The 20,368-nt window shown below is 36.1% G+C and overlaps 1 protein-coding gene across 2 annotated transcripts; it reads right to left on the bottom strand.

The window, feature by feature from the left end:
- Positions 1 to 1,065: 1,065 nt before the first annotated feature.
- Positions 1,066 to 20,154, bottom strand: ERGIC3 (ERGIC and golgi 3). 2 transcript variants are annotated; one of them, XM_070941618.1, is made up of 13 exons: positions 20,061 to 20,154; positions 16,789 to 16,859; positions 15,301 to 15,388; positions 13,682 to 13,801; positions 12,830 to 12,923; positions 11,560 to 11,725; positions 10,540 to 10,597; positions 5,505 to 5,536; positions 4,772 to 4,868; positions 2,997 to 3,061; positions 2,313 to 2,449; positions 1,935 to 1,990; positions 1,066 to 1,515 (listed from the first exon to the last, which is right to left on the bottom strand). In XM_070941618.1, exons 1-13 carry the CDS (start codon positions 20,146 to 20,148, stop codon positions 1,436 to 1,438), a joined length of 1,152 nt encoding a protein of 383 aa, XP_070797719.1. In that variant the 5' UTR covers positions 20,149 to 20,154; the 3' UTR covers positions 1,066 to 1,435. The 2 variants fall into 2 exon arrangements, with proteins under 2 accessions (XP_070797719.1, XP_070797720.1); XM_070941619.1 differs by having other exon boundaries at positions 13,715 to 13,801.
- Positions 20,155 to 20,368: the final 214 nt, after the last annotated feature.

Raw genomic sequence — 20,368 nt, 5'->3', positions numbered from 1 at the left:
TAAAAAAAACAACACAGTTTTCTATGATAGTAGATCAATTTTTGTTGGCATGACCATTCCCATGATTAGACGTATTGCATGATAAACATTTTCCCTGTGAAGTAAAACTGAAATGCAAGATAAATCTATTGCACTGAGCAAAAAACACACTATCATCTAAGTACTTTTATGCTGCTTCTATTAGAGAATAAGTAAGTAAATAAAGGGTCAGATTCACACCCAACCCTACTTAATTGACCCCTGCTCTTCTCTCCAACTGCTCTGATGGGTTTTAAGCAGAGAACCTCCCTCTAAACACAATATTTAACCTAATTCCCCAAACTTGGAAAATCCTGACCAGCTGTTCCTGCTCAGTTTGTATTATTCTTTAACCCATTATGACTCTCAACACTTCACAAAATGTCAATGTGCTTCCTAGCCACAGCTAGATTATCCATCCCAAATATCACTCAGTGCTGCACTTTAACCACTGCTGCTCTCAAAAAGATAACACATTAATGATGTGATCAGTAAAACAGCAAAAGTTCAGTTACATGGCTATAGGCATTTACAGTAAGTTAATGTCATGAAGGGTAAAGTGCCATAGTGGTACAGTTAATATATATCCCCAAGATGGAGTGGAAGCCAGTAAGGAAACTATTTGTACATTAGGTTCCAAAATATTTGGCCTAGAGTAGGCATAAATTCAATAGGTCATCATTATCACAACCATAAATAATTGCCTTACCTGATCAATCATCACAATGATTAATGAACAGGATACTTCCATCAGCTGGACAGTGAAATGAAGAATGAGATACTGCTAATAAATATATGAGGCACTGGGAAAAGAAGTGCGTGACAGGAACCAATAACTTCCCACTGTATTGTGTGAATATTCTAATCAAGTTTAGAAAATGAATACCCAAAGATGAAGAACATGTGACCTATTGCAGACTGGGGTTAGAATTAAAGTATTATATACCAATGAAGAGGGGAAAAATGGCTGCCATATGGAATATTTGGGGATATAACAACTCTTGATACTACATAAACAAGCTTTTAAAAAGTAAATTATCACATCACTTTAGTAAAACATTTTCCTGAGAATTTATTTCAACCACACAATTTACAGTATCACTAAATACAAATTAAATTAGAAATAACTAGTTTAGACATATAGAAGTTCTTGTGGTCTATATTCTGGATGACACTTTTGGAATATAGAAATTGAAATATATGCCAACAGATTAATGTGAATATTAAAACAGAAATGTTTTAACAGCCACAAACATTGATCTTTAAATTTAATCCCTGTTTGACTTGTCCCAGGGCTGGAATGTCAGTCTCTTCTCAAAAGTCCAATTATCTTCACTTGGCACATTCATATTGGACATTGATGTTAGGGTTATTTTTCAATTTTTCAAGTCTTTTAGGAAGGTTTGTAGATACTAATCTATGTAGTTTTTCCAAGTTCAATTTTCTTCTGAATGGCTCGAGCTGAATGATAGATCAAAGAATCAATGAGTCCTGCAACTGAAAAGAGGGAAAGGAAGGTCAGTTTAATTACCCATATAGAAAAGAAAAAAAAAAAAATCCTGCAATATTGCCACAAAATAAAAAGAACCCTGCTGGCATTCGTTCCAAATTCTATTCTTATGGTATAATACATTCTTAACCATGTCAATTTAATATTGTTGAATCAATCAGGAGTTATAGTTTTTCAAAAGCTGTATATTAAGTAGAAGCCACAAATATTATTACTAATAGCAACTGTCAAATTTTCCCTATTTATCATTTTATTTCCATTCATAATGGCAATTCTGAAATCTTGTAGCAGAACTGATTTGAAAATGACCTGAAAGTATGATGCATTGATCAACATTTACAAACTAATTTCAGATTCAAAATGAATAGAAAACTATTTAAATTTTTGAACACAAAAATACAGTTACCTGTAAACACTCCTCCAATAATAGCACAGACGCCTGTGAGAAAATGTGTAAAGGACCTGGATTTGGAAAAAACATTCCTCAGATTAACATATATTTACATTCTGAAGGCAAAAATTGAAATCAGTGAGAAAATTGTTTTATTAAAGCCATTTCATTGATTACATTTATGATTACATTTATAGGCAGACAAAAGTCAGATGCATAGTCAGATCAATTTGGATCTGTTGATTCTATTTCAAAGACTGTCTTCCAGAAACCACATTTATTATCTATCTCTATGCATCACACATTTCACATGGCTTCTATAGACACGTTAAATGAAATTTTGTCTGGGGGAAAATGAGCTTCACACTCAGGCTAATGTTGAGAATCTCTCACCTGTGCTTCTCTGTTAATTTCACCATCATTGGGGAAAGCTCATATAGTACAAACACACCAGGTAGGCCTTGATCTCCAATTAGTCCGTTAGCTATTTTTTCATGCCTTGTTACTGAAAATTGATTTGTCCTCACCATCTACAAAAACGTTAAAATAGTTGATTAGGTTTAGGCATCATCTAAACTGAAGAAAAGAAAAATGCAGCTAACTGTGTATGGCTTTGCATATTCTTTAGGTAGAAGCATTCTGAAGTACATGTCACTCATTTCTCTTTTATGTATGCAAGGAGACTGCAACCATAGTAACAGTGACCTGCAATCCTTTCAAAAATTCTAAAATATCTATGATTCATATTTTGGAAGATCCTATGCCTGCTATTCATGGCTTAATAACAAAGTATCTAGAATTGTTTGTAATTTTCTATCTTGTATTTATGAATGCTATCTCACCACTCCCAATTAAATATAGCAGACTACTTGCCCCCCAGAAAGGACTCTGCTGAAAATCTGAACTCTCCTTCATCCTGTAACCTCTCCACCTGCGTTTCTCACAGCAGATTTGGGGGGATATGTAAAAGGAAAAGAAAACAATAACAGAATCTGAATAAAAGACTGTTCATCTAATGTTGAATTTAACCAAATTTAAACAAAACTATTTAAAGAAAAGACAATATTCAGCTCTTACCTCACCATCAACTTTCATGTATACTGTGGGGACTACTTTTACAAAATACTGGAACATCATCGAAGCTAAAAGACAAAATAAAATCATAATGGGTGAAACAGAAAATATTCTGTCTTTTGAACCCAGTACAAATACTGTATGGTGTCTAATGACTCTGGTGGATTGTTTTGGATTAAATGTGGTTCAGCTGGAGGGAAAAAAATCACTGTGGTTGTTCCAACTTCAGGCTGAAATAAAATTGGAAGAAATCCCAGAGTGATTTTACAGGGCATAACAAAGCTGGTTTGCATCACCTCATTTTTCATTGCATTTATATTGTCAGCCATCCCATCACCAAACACTTTTCCTTCCTTGCTTCCCCGCAACAACCACAATTGCCATCAGTGTTTGCACATCCCACTGCAAAGGAAATCCCTCACTGCCAGGGATATCCACATACATTATTGGCACAGAAAACCAAGAGTGACTTTTCCCCATTTCTTCCTCAAACCATTTCTAACTGGAAAATGCATTCTGGGCCACTGTATTTGGAACAAACCCCCCCCCCCCATTGTTCCATACAGGGACTCAAACAACCGAATAGCTCGTGCCAAGTATAAAGTAACCAAAATTGACTTTAGTAGAACTCAATCAGTAATTTGATAGGCATTAATAGATTTGGGCATGAAATCCACCAGGATCTTATCTTCCCATTCTCTTCACACAGCTTGTGAAACTCTACTCAATATCAAAAAAAGACCACCATACATCTTATTACATTGCTGCCTGAGGGGAAAAAACCCCCAAGTTTTCCTCAAATTAATTATTAACATAGATTCCTGATGATTATGTGATAATATTTATGTAGCCACTTTCTTCCTGGATGTTTTAAGACTTCTCAGTTAATAATCCTGAGATTATTTATAGTCTCCCACCCAAGTATTGATCAGGTATGACCTTGCTTAGTTTTCCTCAGATAAGCCAAGATTTGTAGGTGCTGCCACCTACTGTGGACATTAAAAACTAGGGATGTGCAAAACAGTGTCGTTTTGCACAGATCTTAAAGTGTTTTTCAGAACAGGAAGTGGCTTGTAATTGCACGCAACTATCAAAAAGTAGTTTTGATACTTTTGTGGAGAAAACCTCAAGAAATTTTAAAACTTCAAGAATCTTAAAACAATGATTTAGGATTCAGCAACAATTTGAAATAGATTAGCACCAGCCATTTTAGGGATGGTGTTTTATGAATTTTTATGAATTTCAGCAGACTCTCAATCATAAAATTATTTTTATTATAACAATTTGGATCTACAATTAATCAAACTAAGATGACATATGAAGAGAGTAAAATGAGAGGAGGACTTCTTCCAGGACTTCTTCCTTAAAATAATCATCCAATAAGATTGATAAACTTCTCTCTTTTTGTTGCTCTCCCCTTCAAACAAATTGAAGAAGCTAAAAGAAATTAAAAGATGATACTGTAAAGACGACCATGCAATTAGGGGATATCCATTAATGCCTAACTCTATCCACATTGCTAATGAAAACATGGAGAAAGAAGAGAGGATATGGTGCCATTGGGCATATACTTCTTAGTCTGAAGTAAAAAAGAGAGGGAAAGTTGCATTTCTATGGTTCTGCTGAAAAGTTACCAAGCTCCTTTTTATAATTAAAATTATTAGTTTAGTTTAGTCAAATCTATTTTACTTAAGCACCCAACAAACGGTAAACAAATGTTATGCTGATTGTCACCTTTATTTACCAGTTTAGATTGAAAGGCTGCTTCAAACTAATACCTTGATGAGCTGTGACAATGGTTCCATCAAGTGGGTTCACAAGACCTGGATAATCCTTCCCAAATGAAAGATGCCTGATAATATGTGTTATGTTTATCTGAAACAAGCAAAGAAACAAAGTCCCAAAATGTCAAGGAGTTGCAGAAATAGCACAGATGGAACAGGCTGGGGGCCATTCACAACACAGGTACCATTTCATATCATGGATGAAATATGACTCTTGTTATTCATTAGTTCCCAGCCCGTGCCTAGGCACACCCATGCATTTTACAGGCTTCCATCTTTGTGGATTGGAACAACAAGTATTTAGCACCTGTGCCAGTTTATGCCAGGACATATTGTACTCTTATTTTTCCTTTCTGTGTGTACATTACCAGAGGGCAGAAGCAGTGCAGCTCTCCCTGGGCAATTATACATCTGTACTCCCTCCTGGGAACAGCAGCCGTAAGAAAGAGATAGGTTGTTTGTTTGAGCTACGTCCTCTATCAAAGAGGACAACAATTCTAGCAAAAGGGGAGAGGGATTTTTTTAAAAGCATGAACGCATTGCATAATGAACTCTACAATAATTTTAAATAGAATAATTTTATTCTTCCTACAATTATGATGTTGTTATTCTCTACAGATGCCACAGTAATATATGACAAATTATCTACATGTACATAGCTGATAGATCTCTTCTCCCTTCCAATATAAATAGAAAGCTCAGATACAAGCTCCCTTAGGGAACTTACATTGTCAAGTCCATAACTCTGAAGATCATGAACTGCAAAAAGACAGACAACACATAAAGTTACTGGAGCAAGCCTTTTTTGTATAACACAATTATGTATTTTTTAAAAAAATCTAAAAGTTGAATTTTTTAGAATCAGCATTTCCAAGTAACTGATACATGATACACTCTTAAGTTGAAATAGCTTAAATAACTTAAATAATTTAATTTAAATAACTAAATTAAATAAATAGCTCCTCAATAGAAAATGCATACATAAATCTTTTAAAATTTTCCATTATGACCCTAAACTGTCTTCTTCTCCACAATTTCACAATCGTTTTAGTGTTAAAACTATGCCTATATTGATGTCTAAACTCATTCGGGATAAATTAAAAAGAAAAAAAAGCTTCTATAAATTTATCCCAATTTAGTTGTAATTATTCTGTAAATTATTCTGTAAAATACTGATTTCAGAGACACTTTATTTCAGCAAGATCTACCAAATATATAAAAATTACTCTTTAATGTCAAGGGTCTTAAAGAAATATAAAGGAATATTTAGATATAAATTGTTTAAACATTCCTCTTAGCAACTAAACTCATGAAACATTACTGTAACATAAACTCTTAAGGATTTGATCAAGGCAATATAGAATGTATTCAACTAAGCAGGAAGATGAAATGCAAAGGTAATATCTAACTGAACCCACATTTGGAAAATCATAATGTTTATTTTCAAAATTATTGTTTCTCATATTATGCAGTAGCAAATGTAAATACTGTGCATATATGCAGAGACCATGATAGATCTCTATCATTTATAGTAGGAATTTCTACCCGTGTTTAGTTGAAAAATAGTACTTTGCTCTGTGTAAAGTATAAGGTATTTGAAACACATATTTTTAAAATGTGTGTGAAACTGGTTTCAATGATCTATAAAATAGAATGTGCATAAAACAAGAAACATTCTATTTCATGACTGGGCAATACAACCCCATTCAGAATGCTAGAATAACAATTGGAAGGGACCTTGGAGGTCTTCTAGTCCAACCCTCTGCTTAGGCAGGAAACCCTATACCAGGTGGGCAACTGTGGCCCTTTTACAACCTGTGGACTTCAACTCCCAGAATTCCTGAGACAGCCAAGCTGGCTCAAGAATTCTGGGAATTGAAGTCCACAGGTTGTAAAAGGGCCACAGTTGCCCACCCCTGCCCTATACCATTTCAAATGGTTGTCCAATCTCTTCTTTAAAACTTCCAGTGTTGGAGCATTCACAACTTCAGGAGGCAAGATGTTCCACAGATTAATTGTTTAACTGTTAGGAAATTTCTTCTTAGTTTTCGGTCGTTTCTCTCCTTGATTAGTTTCCATGCCTTGCTTCTTGTCTTGCCCTCAGGTGCTTTGGAGAATAGCTTGACAGTTGACTCCTTCCTCTCTGTGGCAACCCCTGCTCCACTGGAACATTTCAAGTTGGCTAGGTTTCATACAAATTTTTTTATTGTGCTATCAAGTTGTTGTTGTTGTAAATAGGTATTTAGAATATTGACATCGTTGCTGTTCAGAATTTCAGTACATTCCTTCCATCTTTCATCTTCTTCAGCATATCAGTTTGAGATTGGAAGTTTCTTTGATTTTATTTCGGAGTTCTTCTGGTTCCCTGTCAATGAGATTCAGGAGTTCAAAGTGATTCCCGATGTTCTCCTTGAAAACAGTGGGTATATGCTCCAGATCATATTTTGGAAATTATTTTGACTTTATTCTTCTGGTTTATCTTGACTTAGAACTTGCACACGAGGATCTGTTGCAAAGCTTCTAGCTACATCTTGCTGTTAAAACTGAGATCTTCCATTTCCTTGTATCAATATGATGTAATGAAGAAATAATTAAAGTAGAACACACTGAAAAGTGGTTCTCCTGCTTCACTTCTGTTCCTGAGAATATTTGGCTAGCTACTATTTCCAACATTGAAATTCCTGGGTCTAAGCACAACACATCTTGCTTGCATTTTCAGTCAATTTCAGATTGAATTTGACTATGAAACCTGTCAGCCCCTCCTGCATCAGTGGCTGCCTAACTGTTGTATTAAAGGGTTGTCTGCAAAATTTAATTGATATTATTTAGATACTGGCTGCATTGTACTCAAGGATGATCTTTGCTATATTTTTCCTGACTTGAAAAAGGCCATTATTTCTTTATTTGTGTTCTGAACACTAAATAGTATAATCGTAGTATATTGTAAATTTCCCATAGCCGTTTGGATAGCAGAATGGGCAGCATTTAATTTAATAAATAAATAAATAAAACCATCTGATTGAAAGTGTCCAATTTCAGTCCATTTGATTCACTTATCACTGAAATGTCAGGGTGTAATTAGTTAGTTTCATCTTTCACCATGTTGAGCTTTCCCATGGCCATGCTTCTTACCTTCCATGTTTCCCACTGTAATTTTTTCTTTGCTGCTTCAGATATTCTTTTCCTGCATGGCAGCATCAGCAACTAACTATCCCAAGGGCTTTAATGTAATTGTATCACAAACACAAAATGGCAAAAATAACTCCGGTTCTTCCTCAGTAGCATGCCATCTAACTTGAGGATGAATCATCATCCAGCACTAAACTGTCAATCATTTTAAAGCTTAAAATGTTCTGAGGGTTTAAGGCACAAAAAAGTAAAATAATGCAATTGATGGGCATTACTTGTACTAAGAGGCCTGTTGTCAACTCATGACAAAGTACAAACAACTTTTCTCTTTCCCACAGCAAAAAGAAAGAAGAAAATGCTCTAATGTGATTTTCTGTGGTCAGCCAAGTACAGTAATATCTTGCTGATGCTTAGGGGTCTGGAAGGGTGAAGTAATCATTACCAGGCCCTTGCTTCTTACGAGAGATGGGACATGCAAAAAAATTCTCTCTTTCTCTTCCACAGCAAAAGAAAAGCATAATAAGCAATAGATTGTTGCTGTACAATAACTACCACCACCAAGAGTACAAATTAGCATCATCATCATCATCACTATTGGACTATTTAATCACCAGACCACTTGCTTTTAAATAAATAACTTTATTATTTATTTAAATATTATTACACTACAACAGCAAAAAAAAAAAAAAGGAAGAAAAGCACTGTTGTGTTTCAATAAACAAACTGATAGAACCTGCATCTAAACTTGCACTCTGACACTGAACATCAGCAAGGTACTAAAACATGCACAAACAAATCAGCCCAATTTCAATTTTAAATGCACTATAAAAACACAAAACCTACAAAGCATAACAGCCAGACCCTACCAAACCAATCATACCAACATAAAAATGTAAATACTTGTTTCATTTTTAAAGATTTGATTTGATATTGAGAGTTAGGTTTATGGGACAAATCTGACAATTCTATTGAATGATAGACGTCAATTACTTCTGATATATAAGCTTTATAAAAATTCCAATGTATTCCTCTTGGAACATAATGCAGCGTGAAGAGTTGATAACTGATTAACATTGATGCTTCTACAAAGTTTACCTTAAATCATTGTTTGTTATAAATCCTGTCTTCTTCAAAACTATGTTTGCTAACTTTGCAATGGTGTTATCTCTGCTCTTTATATATATTCTACAGAAAGTTTGAAGGGGGCCTTACTACTTCACACATATATAGCTTGTATAAGGAAATTTGTGTGATTCAATGGATTAGAAAGGATAAGTAGTAGTACACCCTCTAAATGTTCAGGAAAATTGTTTTTTTAAGAACAAAATTGTCATCAAAACAACCTCAATATTTTAATGGAACATCATAGCCATATAACGCCCATTCCCAAATCCTTGAACCAAAAATGCTATATCTAATATCATCCTCAGTTTGATCAAATCCTTAAGTATTACCAAGCCTTAACAGGAGAAATTAGTCCCCTTTATTATAACAGTACAGAATTAGCAAATAAAATAAATCACCAAGATTTTAATTTCAACAGCATGCATGCATATTTCCAAATGTTTGAACATTACCTAATTCAGTTAGGACTGCATGTAATAGATAATAAATGATAAATTTACAGAGGTGCTATCCTACTCAGGGCATTTTGACTTAATTCTTTTTAGAAAATAAATACTTAGAATACAAAGAAAGAACTAAATACTTTTGACCAAGATCTTATACCTTTTGCAGGCAATTGTATGTCAAACATCAGAAAAATGAATAAAGAACTGCCAAAGAGACTTTCCACACAAAAATGAAAAACTATAATGGAGAGTAGGCAACACAGAATTCGACTCAACTTTCATGAAATTATTATACACAGTTTGTTCAAGTAAATTTGCAAGCTTTGGGCAGAAGCCAAGGTCCTTCTTCCTCTTGAAGAGGGTAAGCTTATTTACTCAGTTTTAGCTCACAATCCAACCAATAGTTTCCAATCAGTTTCATGTAGAAAGTCTCAAGTGCCACATAAGAAAAGGAAATAGCACTACAGTACAGTGCCACAGCTGCAATAAAATTGCTGGGCATCATTTAAAGCAACAAACCTAATGTTTGTTGCTTTAAATTACATATGAATTGTTCAGTCTCAAATATCCAACATTTATTTGATCTAAAGTGTACTGAATGTCATGTATGTTGATATTTTATTTTTATATGTTGAAAACATATTTTATTAAATCAGTCCTGCAAAGGAAACAGATAATCATATCATCTGAATGCCTTTAAAATTGTACTTATAGCATTTCCAGTACAGAAGGAAATTATGATAAGAAACTATTTGTGTTTATATTGTTTGTGTGTGTACACACACACACACACACACACACACACACACACACACACACACAGAACCTTGGATATTACCCCCTTTTTCTTCTCATGAAAACAGTACTTTTGAAATCTTTCCTCTTGCTAGTTCTTCTACACTCCAGGAATGATATATTAGTTATACTGCTAGAGTTAATGACAACTACTGTGCAGTAACTGGACTGATATTATATAAGCACCATCAATCAGTTAATGTATTCTAAAATTTAAGGAAGGAGGCAGGGACGTTTGTAATATATTCAATGCATGTGTTACTTTACCATGAACATGGGACTGTTGAAAGCTTTTTCCTGGTGCAAAGTGAAAATTGCCAGCTACCTGTAAGAGAAATTCAGATTTCATTCAATTATATAGTTCTCTACACCAAACAGCAGCAGCTTTGAAAAGTGTGTCTTTTTAAATTAAGAAAATCCCTCTTATTTGAATATTTAAAAGGAGCACATGCCTTTGCCTGAAATGGAATCTGAACAGATGCTTCTAATATTTTAAATAGTGTCATATATAAATCCTTTGTGTTTTCATTTGTAAGTTAAATTCAACTTGACAAAAAATGTTCAATATATCAGCCATATATAGCCCTTATGTAAGATACCCATCCTCATTTTAAATGCAAATTGTTTACTGAACTGCACACTGAAAATAGGCACTGCCTCAAACATATGCCTAACTATGTTTAAACTCAATGCCATTCTTACTGAAGAGCACATACTCAGAAACAATCCATTCTATTGAATTGTTTAATTGCATTAAACAATTATTTCATAGTGAAAGTTTGAATGGTTAAAGATATGTGGTGTTCTGTCCAAGTCACACTTGGTTGTTAAATGAATCTGACTTGACTTTGCTTATCAGAAGGTGACAACAGGTTATCACATGACCCTGGGACACAGCAACAGTCATAAATATGACCAGCTGCTAAGCATCTGAATTTTGATCATGTGATCATGGGTATGCTACAACTGTTGTAAGTGTGAAAAATGGTCATAAGTCACTTTTTAAAATGCTGTTATAACTTTGAATGGACACTAAATGAACTGCTACCCTGTTTCCCCCAAAATAAGACATCTCCTGATAATAAGCCCAATCGGGCTCTTGAGCGCACAGCAATAAGGCCAAGGACTTATTTTAGGGTTCAAAAAAATATAAGACAAGGTCTTATTTTTGGGGAAACACAGTAGAAGTTGAGGACTATTTATACTAAACTTCTACTTAGCATGATTAACCTTTTATACTGAGTGAAATGCCAATGCAGAACGATGATAAAAAATTGCCATGCTTACTTTATTGACCTCTAAAAATCCATATACTTTGCATCCCTCATTTTTTTGCTCCTGCATTTTCTCGCTAAAACCTTCTCTCTTGCATTGCTCTATAGTATCTGGATTCTTGAAGGCCCACCCTCGACGCCTGTATGCTTCCCTCACATCATCACAAGTATTGCAGCATCTGCCAGAAAACAACATGCATAACACATTCATTAGAAATAGGGGAAAAAGTTTACTATAGTTTGCTGCTATCACATACATTACAAAGCCTGAAAATTATGATTGTCAGGTGTTTTTTTCCCAGAGTCCTGTATGAACTGAAAGTAATGTTAGATAGACTGCTAGATGTCTGCCATGGCATTTCCAAAGTGTATGAAAACTGGGAGAGACAGAAAAAGTTAAGACAGACATCACAATAGTACAGGTTAGTCCTCAATTTACGACCACAATTGAGCCCAAAATTTCTGTTGTTAAGCAAGACATTTGTTAAGGGAACTCTGCCCCATTTTATGACCTTTCTTGCCACAGTTGTCAAGTGAATCACTGCAGTTGTTAAGTTAGTAATGGTTGTTAAGTGAATCTGGCTTCTCTATTGACTTTGCTTGTCAGAAGGTCTCAAAAGGGGATCTCCAGATGAGGAATTAAACAGAAATATTTCATGCTCCCAGGTACACAGCAGACTTCACATCTGCTAACTTATAGGGACAGGAGATATTGGACTATATTTGGGAGACAGCACATGCATAGTAAGTTACTGTTGCAATTAACAACTTGTAGGTACTACAAATACCTGCAAGTAATCTTCCTAAGAAAATAATCTAAGAATCTAATCTTCCTAAGAAATAATCTAAGAAAATAATGCAATAAAAGACTTCCACCCAGCAGCTTTGTTTCAGGCAAAACTCTTATTGCACAGTTTGCAATCCTATCTGCCTATTTGCCTAGAGACTTTATAAGGGTTTACCCTGGAGTGAAACCAGTGATTCAATCCAAACCCAAATTAAGTGGCTGAAACTTCCACTAATTTCAATTTCAACTAGATTCAATCTGTCTGCTATTACTGGAAAAATAGTTGACTGAAATCCATTTCCTATCCTCTATTAACAATGAAAAGCCTGGTAAACCCGTATGTTTTAGGCAAGAAAACATGCAAGAATATCAACAAAACTACAAACAACCACAAACTTAATTCTTCTTAGCAAGTTCAGAAAACGATGTAGCTATGCAGCTCCCTCCCCAAACCATTTTTTTGCTTCCAAATCATAGTAAGAAAAGTAAAACATACTTGATATCCTCATATTCTGCTCCATAACAGCTTTCACAGCGTTCAGGATCTAATGAATTTGGATCAAAGAAAAGTTCCTCTTCTTTTCCTAATTCTGAAATAAAGACATAAAAACTGTAAAAGTAATGTATGACTAAGCATATCAGTGTAGATCAGGGGTGTCAAACTCAAGGCCTGGCGGCTGGATCCAGCCAGTGGGATATTCAGATTTGGCCTGCGGGGCCACCTGGAAACAGCAAAGGACCGGCCCGCAGTGCTTCTGCGAGTAAAAATGGGCTCCCGAGCTGTTTTTGGCTGCTATAGCCTCCTGCAACCCTCTGCCAGTGAAAACAGAGCTTGGGAGGGCCGCGTGCACACCCACCCGTCCTGTCAAACACAATCCTGACACGGCCCTCAATGAAATTGAGGTTGACACCCCTGGTGTAGTGCATACTCAAACATCACTAATAGCAATAGCACTTAGACTTATATACCGCTTCACAGTGCTTTACAGCCATCTCTAAGCGGTCTACAAAGTCAGCATATTGCCCCCAACAATCTGGGTCCTCATTTACCAACCTCGGAAGGATGGAAGGCTGAGTCAACCTTGAGCCGGTGAGAATTGAACTGCCGGACTGCTGAGAATCGGCAGTCAGCAGAATTAGCCTGCAGCACTGCATTCTAATCACTGTGCCACCATGGCTCTTAATACTGGTCCATCTCTATTAGTTATACCAAATATCTGGCCACAATAGAAACTTATGCCAGTCTGTCACTTTTATACCCTGAAAATCAGATGTCATGAAACTAAACCCAGTGTTACCATCTCATCTGTAATACTGCTCCCACACTGGAACAGTATATCTATTCTACCATGTCTTTCTGCTTCTGGAGTCACATGCTTGCCATCTTTATCCAAGCGTTGTTTGAAGAGATTATGTTCAACATCTAATTGTTGCTCTCCAGCCACATCCATTGCATCAATGCTCAAATCTGTAAGTAACAAACACAGACTGTTCCAAACCGATTTGTGAGCCAATTATAGTACACAACATATCTATTGGACCATTAATGAGAACACTGAAGTTTTCTTGAAAACTATAGCAATTAGAAGACTGGATAATCAAAAATCTATGTAGATCCATAATCATACTGGCTAAGATCTAAGGGAAGAATTCTGAATCAATACTAATACATGAGTTACTGAAAATCAAGCCACAAGTTAAATAACATTTACTTATATCTCACGGTTGTTTATGTCTGAACCCTTAAAAGTAGTACTTCCTTTTACCACTTCAATACTACTACCTTGTAATCAGCATCCATCTTAACAGAATAACAGAGTTGGAAGGGACCTTGGAGGTCTTCTAAACCAACCTCTCGCTCAAGCAGGAAACCCTATACCCGTTATGGCGAACCTATGGTGGGCACGCAAGCTCAGCTCTGGCACACATGTGCGTGCCAGCCAGCTGATTTTCGGGCCTTCTGGGCCCACCAGAAGTAGGGAAACAGGTTGTTTCCTGCCTCCGGAGGGCCTGGGAGGGTGGGGAAGGCCTGTTTTTGCTCTCCCCAAGCCCCTATAGAGGCTCTGGAGCCTGGGGAGAGCCTGGCCCACTGTGCCATCACGTGCCAAAAGCGGGGGAGCGCAGGGGGGTTGTGCACACATGCGTGGGGGCAGGGCACATATAATTATGGGTGTGGGCACACGTGTGCACACACACACACACACACGCACTCCCCCCACTTTTGGCACGCGATGGCAAAAAGGTTAGCCATCACTGCCCTATATCATTTCAAAAAAATGGCTATCCAATCTCTTCTTAAAAACTTCCAGATTTGGAGCACCCACAATTTCTGGAGACAAATTATTCTACTGATTAATTGTTCTAATTGTTAGGAAATTTCTTATTAGTTTTAGGTTGGTTCTCTTCTTGATTAGTTTCCATCCATTGCTTCTTGTTCTGCTGCCCTCAGGTGTTTCAGGAAAATAAATTGACTCCTTCTTCTTTGTGGCAGGCCCTGAGAAATTGGAACACTGCTATTATGTTACCCCTACTCCTTCTTTTTGTTAAACTAGACATACCCAATTCCTGCAAATGTTCCTCATGTTTTAGTCTCCAGTCTCCTAGTCATCTTTGTTGTTCTTCTCTGCACTTTTTAGAGTCTCAATCTTTTTAATCATGGCGACCTAAACTGGATGCAAGTGTGGTGTAATAACAAGGCATTATAAAGTAGTACTAACACTTTGTGTGATCTTGGTTTTATCCCTCTGTTAGTGCAGCCTAGGACTGTACTGGCTTTTAAGTAAAATCTCACTTTTAAGATTTTACTTTTAATTTTAGGTAAAATCTTACTTTATTTTGCAGAGGTTCCAAACACATGTTCCTAAGAAGATTAATTACAATATTATAAAATACTATGTGAAGCCAAGGAGTGTCCATTTTCCATCATTTCAATTAACTAAAAAGCAAAATTCAATACCCTTTACTCACAAGCACATGGCATATGTGGAAAAGCAATGTCTATATTTATCCGTAGCTTATCTCCCCTTGATTTATCAACATATAATTCTGGGTGAATCTAAAGATAAAGAAAATAAACAAGCAAAAAGTCATTTATAGCTTAGATCCAAGCTACTTACAGGATCACTTTTTCCCATACATTTTTACTGCCCTCTTAAATCAATGGGACACAATGGGATATGTTTGACATCAGGCACCAATTCAGATTTCTTGATGACAAGGCTCATATTAGTGAACAAATTACTACCAGATTTAAAGCAAGTTCCTTTTTTATTTCAGTTTAGAAGCAGATTTAAAATATGATTGTTTTTCCAGGAGTTTTAATGCTACCATTTTATGTTATATTTTATTATTGTTTTTAAAACAGTTTTTACTACCTTGCAAAGTGTTCAAGGAGTAACTGGCTCACATATTGGCAACTGAGACCAAGATTGTCATTGCTTAGCATGATATCACATGACTGATTTATTTAGTGAGGACAATCCTACAATCCCAACTTTATGGCCTCCCACCTTATTTGGGATAATTTTAAACCAGACTCCATGAGAATTTAATAAAGGTGAGACCCAAAAGAGATTTCTGGTATTTTCTTTCATATTACAACTGAATAAATGAATAAATAAATTCAATTCAAAAATTCATCAGGAATTTTTTTTAATTTGCTTAAATGGTTTGAAAACAAGCTTGCTTTTAAGCATCCTATATTCAAAGAACTAAAGAGGACTAGTTGTGGATTTTGGAAATCTAAAGCAAAGAAATTGATTTTGGACTGGTCCCATAAAGACCAGTCAGCAGAGCCAATATTCTGGACTCCTCAGAGCTGTAGCCCAATATATCTGGAGGGCAATAAGGTAAGGAATTCAGCTGGAACATACTACAGTGTAGTGAGAAGGAGACACACAATTTTTATCTTTCAAGACACCTGTTATAAAGAAAAGGAAAATCCTCCTGAGGCACAACAGTCATATTAAGGTAGAAGATAGGAACCTGAAGTAATATTTCCTTTGATTAGATGAGGGCAAAAGAGGCAACAAAAAATGCAATGGGAGAATAGCAATTAATGACTTCAACTACATTAATTTTAATCAAATGTATAATACAAATAGACAGATTTCAACATATACACCTATATTTTAAAATATATCATTAAATATATACTTTCTGCTTGTATAAGCCCTCAAAATGGACTATAAAAGCAAATTTTACTCTTTTATTCCACTTTCAGAATGGTGCATTTGATCTACCTTTTATCTTTTGAGGCATCTTGTAAAATAAATTAGCCTGAAAGACAATAACTGGCCCATAGCTGCCTAGATTTCATAGGGCAAGTAAGAAACTTTGAATCCATTTGGTCATATCTAATATAGTATCTGCTTCTAAAGAACATGTGAGAAAATCAAATGTTTATATTCAGAAATGTGTATCCTAGGACAAGAAGAAAGAAACAGACTCATTTACCTCCTTTGTAAGATAGTACTGGAGCTCTGAGAAGAACAGGAAGAACATGATGAGTCCACTGATTACAGTCACTGTATATGAAGACAGGAAAGTTACATGTTGTCATATCTTAAAACTCATACATTTATCACTGTATTAACATTTGAGCGTAGAAGCTGTAAAGTATTTAACTGGACAGATCAATGATCTATCTATACCGACAGACAGTTGTTCTATAATTTCAAACATACCTTTCCCATTCTACAGAAATAGCAGGAACTGAGCCTGAAGTGCTCTGCATCGCAAAGCATTTGATCTATCACCAAACAACAGCCATTTATATGTTACTGATTTTATTGTAACTTCTTTGTTGTGATCATTGAGAGTTGAGCAGCATACAAGGTTGATCGATTTTTTTATTTATTCAAGAAAATTTAAATGGCTGCCTAATTCACTCTCAGAGATTTTGGGTTGCAAATCATCATCATCATCTCCCTAAGAATTTTTGTATATTTCTATATGTGCTATAAACATATGGGGCCGTCACTATGGCTTCCCTGACAGGAAATGAAAATGCATATATCTTTTAAGAAAATAACACTAAAATCATGTTTGGCTTACTGAAGAAATCATGCAGGGAATACCTGGATGAATTGCCTAGGGCTAGGCCCTTTGCAGATCACCTAGTGGAGTGATGGTTAACCTTTTTGCAACCGAGTGCCTAAATCATGCACGTGAACCCCCAAATGCAATGCGAGCATCCCCCGCACATGCCCCCGCCCCCCGTGCATGCCCCCCACCCACACACATGTGCGGCAGAGACCTAAAGACCAGCTGGCTGGCGGGAGGCGCATGCATACGCGGCAGAGCCATCACAGACCTAGTGCCTCCAGTTAAAATGCCCAGCACTATAAGAATGCATAAAAATTTGAAGATTTTTCAGGAAACCAATCAGCCTCTATGGAACTCCTTGTTGAGAGAAAAGGATTCAACACCATCTTTTTATTTAAAATACAAAGGTATCCATTTGTCCACGGGTATCAAACTCACCGAGTCACATTGCCATCACTTGACATTTCACGACATTTTTCCCATTCGTGGAGCTGGGGTGGGTGTGGCCTGTATGTGACACATCCAGCCCATAGGCTGCCAGTTTGACACCCCTGAATTCTAGTCCATAAAAATGTAGCTGGAATAAGGACTGGTTTACGACAACGTAACAGCTGTTTTAGGCACAACAAATTAGCAGACCACCTCCCCCACCCACCCACACACCTCTGAAAGAAAGCTTTCTAACAAAATTTTGAATCAATATTAAATTTTGGAATGATGAACCAATCCAAGAAATAATTTAACTAGTCTTGAACTGCAGTACCATATAACCTGATTGACTTTTGCTGTATGCTTGAAAAATAATTCCTTGTATGAAACTTTTTATATACAAATATTATATTCATAGAAACGTATACAAAAACATGTGAAAAATATATATTGCATGCCAGCTGCATGTGGAAAAGTAAATGCCTGATGAAACTTCCTAATGCAGGACCATTTGGTAAAACAAACATGTTTGTGTTATTCAGATGCAATATGGTGCAATGCTTTTACTATACCAGCAAAATAAAAAAATCAGGGGAAAAGTCCCTTCTTAGTTTTTAAGACCTTTAAAAAAGTGAAAAAATAAAATATTAGGTAATATTCATTTCTCTTCAATAATAAACTGTTAAATATTCATATACTAAACAACCAGCCATTATTCTCGCCATAATTTTTAAAAGCTATACAATAGTATACTTTTTATATGATTATTTGTAAAATATTATAACTTTTGCATGCAAATGTTCATTCTCCATGGAAGACTGATATTTATTTTCTTCCAAGAAGGATGCAAGCTTTCTTTAAAGTCTTCCTTTGTCTTGTTGACTTTTGATCTCCAGTCTGGTGAATGTATTTTGAGCCTCAAAGAGGTCCCAAAGGACAGCTGAACAGCAGCAGCAATCAACTTGCATTTTCAAAGGGATGCTTAAAAAGCAATGCATATATTTCATTTTTTCAGATTCCAGGAAGCTGCTTTAATTAAAATTTCTATTATTGTTATCTATCTATAAGCACACATTTAAAGGAGTGATTCTGAATCCTGGGCAGCAAAAGATTCAGAAACACATACCTATCTGACAAATACATAAAAAGCTTGGATCAATACAAGTGAAAAACAAATTATGGCAAGTACTATATAGAAAAAAAATTTAAAAAAATACTCCTAAAAGAGATTATGTATTGCTTCATATATATTTTAAAAGATTTAAAATAGTTTTGAGATGTTATATTTCAGAACATTTAAATTTTAAACAAGCAATGAAATCACTAAAAAGCATCCATTCATTATCTGTGCAAGATCAATTCTGATTCTTTGTCTCATCTTTATGTTACTTTAAAAGCATATAGATTACTGAACTTTAAAATAAGCAATGATAAAGAAAGCCATTATAAGATAATTTGACTCCTTTTACCATTCCTCAATAGAAGACTTATTTTCTTGGATTTTTACTGAGCATTCAATGACACAGGACATCTGGCAAAGGCTGAAAGATCGAAGTTAAAAACAAATCTAATCTACCATATGGTTTTAGACTGGAGAAAGTACAGTGAATAAGATGGTTTACTGAGTCTGATTTTTTTTTCTCAAGAGAGTCAACAGTTCATTAGATTGCTACAAAAATATATTTCGGCTCCTTAGCAGCAAGTGGTACCAAAGCTGTACTAAGCAATCATTTCACAATCCTGACTATTCTGTGCATTCTTAAAATATGATTTTGCCTTTTTTTAAAAAATGGAAACACTTAACTGCCTAGGCTGGATTTTCTTTAAACGATGTCCTCACATACACATTCAACGCACATATAACAACAGATAGTGCCTTAGGAATTGATGCAGTTTGCGGGCACTGAGAAAACGTTAGGTATGAGAACATAACGCACAGAAGAAAAACCACATTAAGTTCAGCCTCGATACTTTTCAATATCACAATTTCGCTCCCGATCACCAAGCTGCGAAAGGTCCAACTTCACAAACAATCCCCAAGACCAAACGATAACAAATGCGCCAAACTCTTTTCAGTTCACACATGAAACATTACGCGGGTCCTATCTGTCTGCATGTGCAACAAACACTATGCCTCAACTTAGGACTGCTTTAAACTAGCAAGCGTCTCTCCAAGAGGCACCCCTCTTGTCTCCCTCCCAACGGCAGCCCTCTTGAGTCCTGTAGTCCTCGGGCAGCCGGCGGTCCCTCACCGAAAGCGCCGCCACAGGTCTTCACCCGAAAATCTTCCAGCGTCTTGGGGAAGGCATCGAACCGCTTCAGCCTCCAAAGCGACTCCATGATGGACACTCCCCCACCCACGAACCAGAAGACACGACGAACTTCCGGCCCTCGCCCCGCCCTCCGTTAGTTATCAAGGGGGTGGCGACAGGTACTGGCTTTCCCTCAGAATTGAAAGCCTGATTTCGGTGGAACAATTTTGAGGAGCTTTAAGTAAATTGAGGTCTTGGGTTGCGCAACGGCGAATCTTTTGCCTAACCTGGGTCAGAGTGTGCGCGTG

The sequence above is a fragment of the Pituophis catenifer genome, unplaced genomic scaffold (assembly GCF_029215685.1).
Source record: "Pituophis catenifer annectens isolate HBS135680 unplaced genomic scaffold, rPitCat1.0.hap2 SCAF_3, whole genome shotgun sequence".
Lineage (NCBI taxonomy): Eukaryota > Metazoa > Chordata > Lepidosauria > Squamata > Colubridae > Pituophis > Pituophis catenifer.
This window is presented reverse-complemented; position numbering and strand designations above follow the sequence as displayed.

Bases quoted from the DNA above. Each gene is read 5' to 3' on its own strand.
- ERGIC3 (XM_070941618.1), bottom strand. From the start codon at position 20,148: ATGGAGTCGCTTTGGAGGCTGAAGCGGTTCGATGCCTTCCCCAAGACG. The intron at 11,726-12,829 runs GTATGTTTTACT...GTTTTCTGGCAG, and splicing joins GCAGAATATGAGGATATCAA to ATGCTGCAATACTTGTGATG. The intron at 1,991-2,312 runs GTGAGAGATTCT...TTCCAAATCCAG, and splicing joins AAATTAACAGAGAAGCACAG to GTCCTTTACACATTTTCTCA.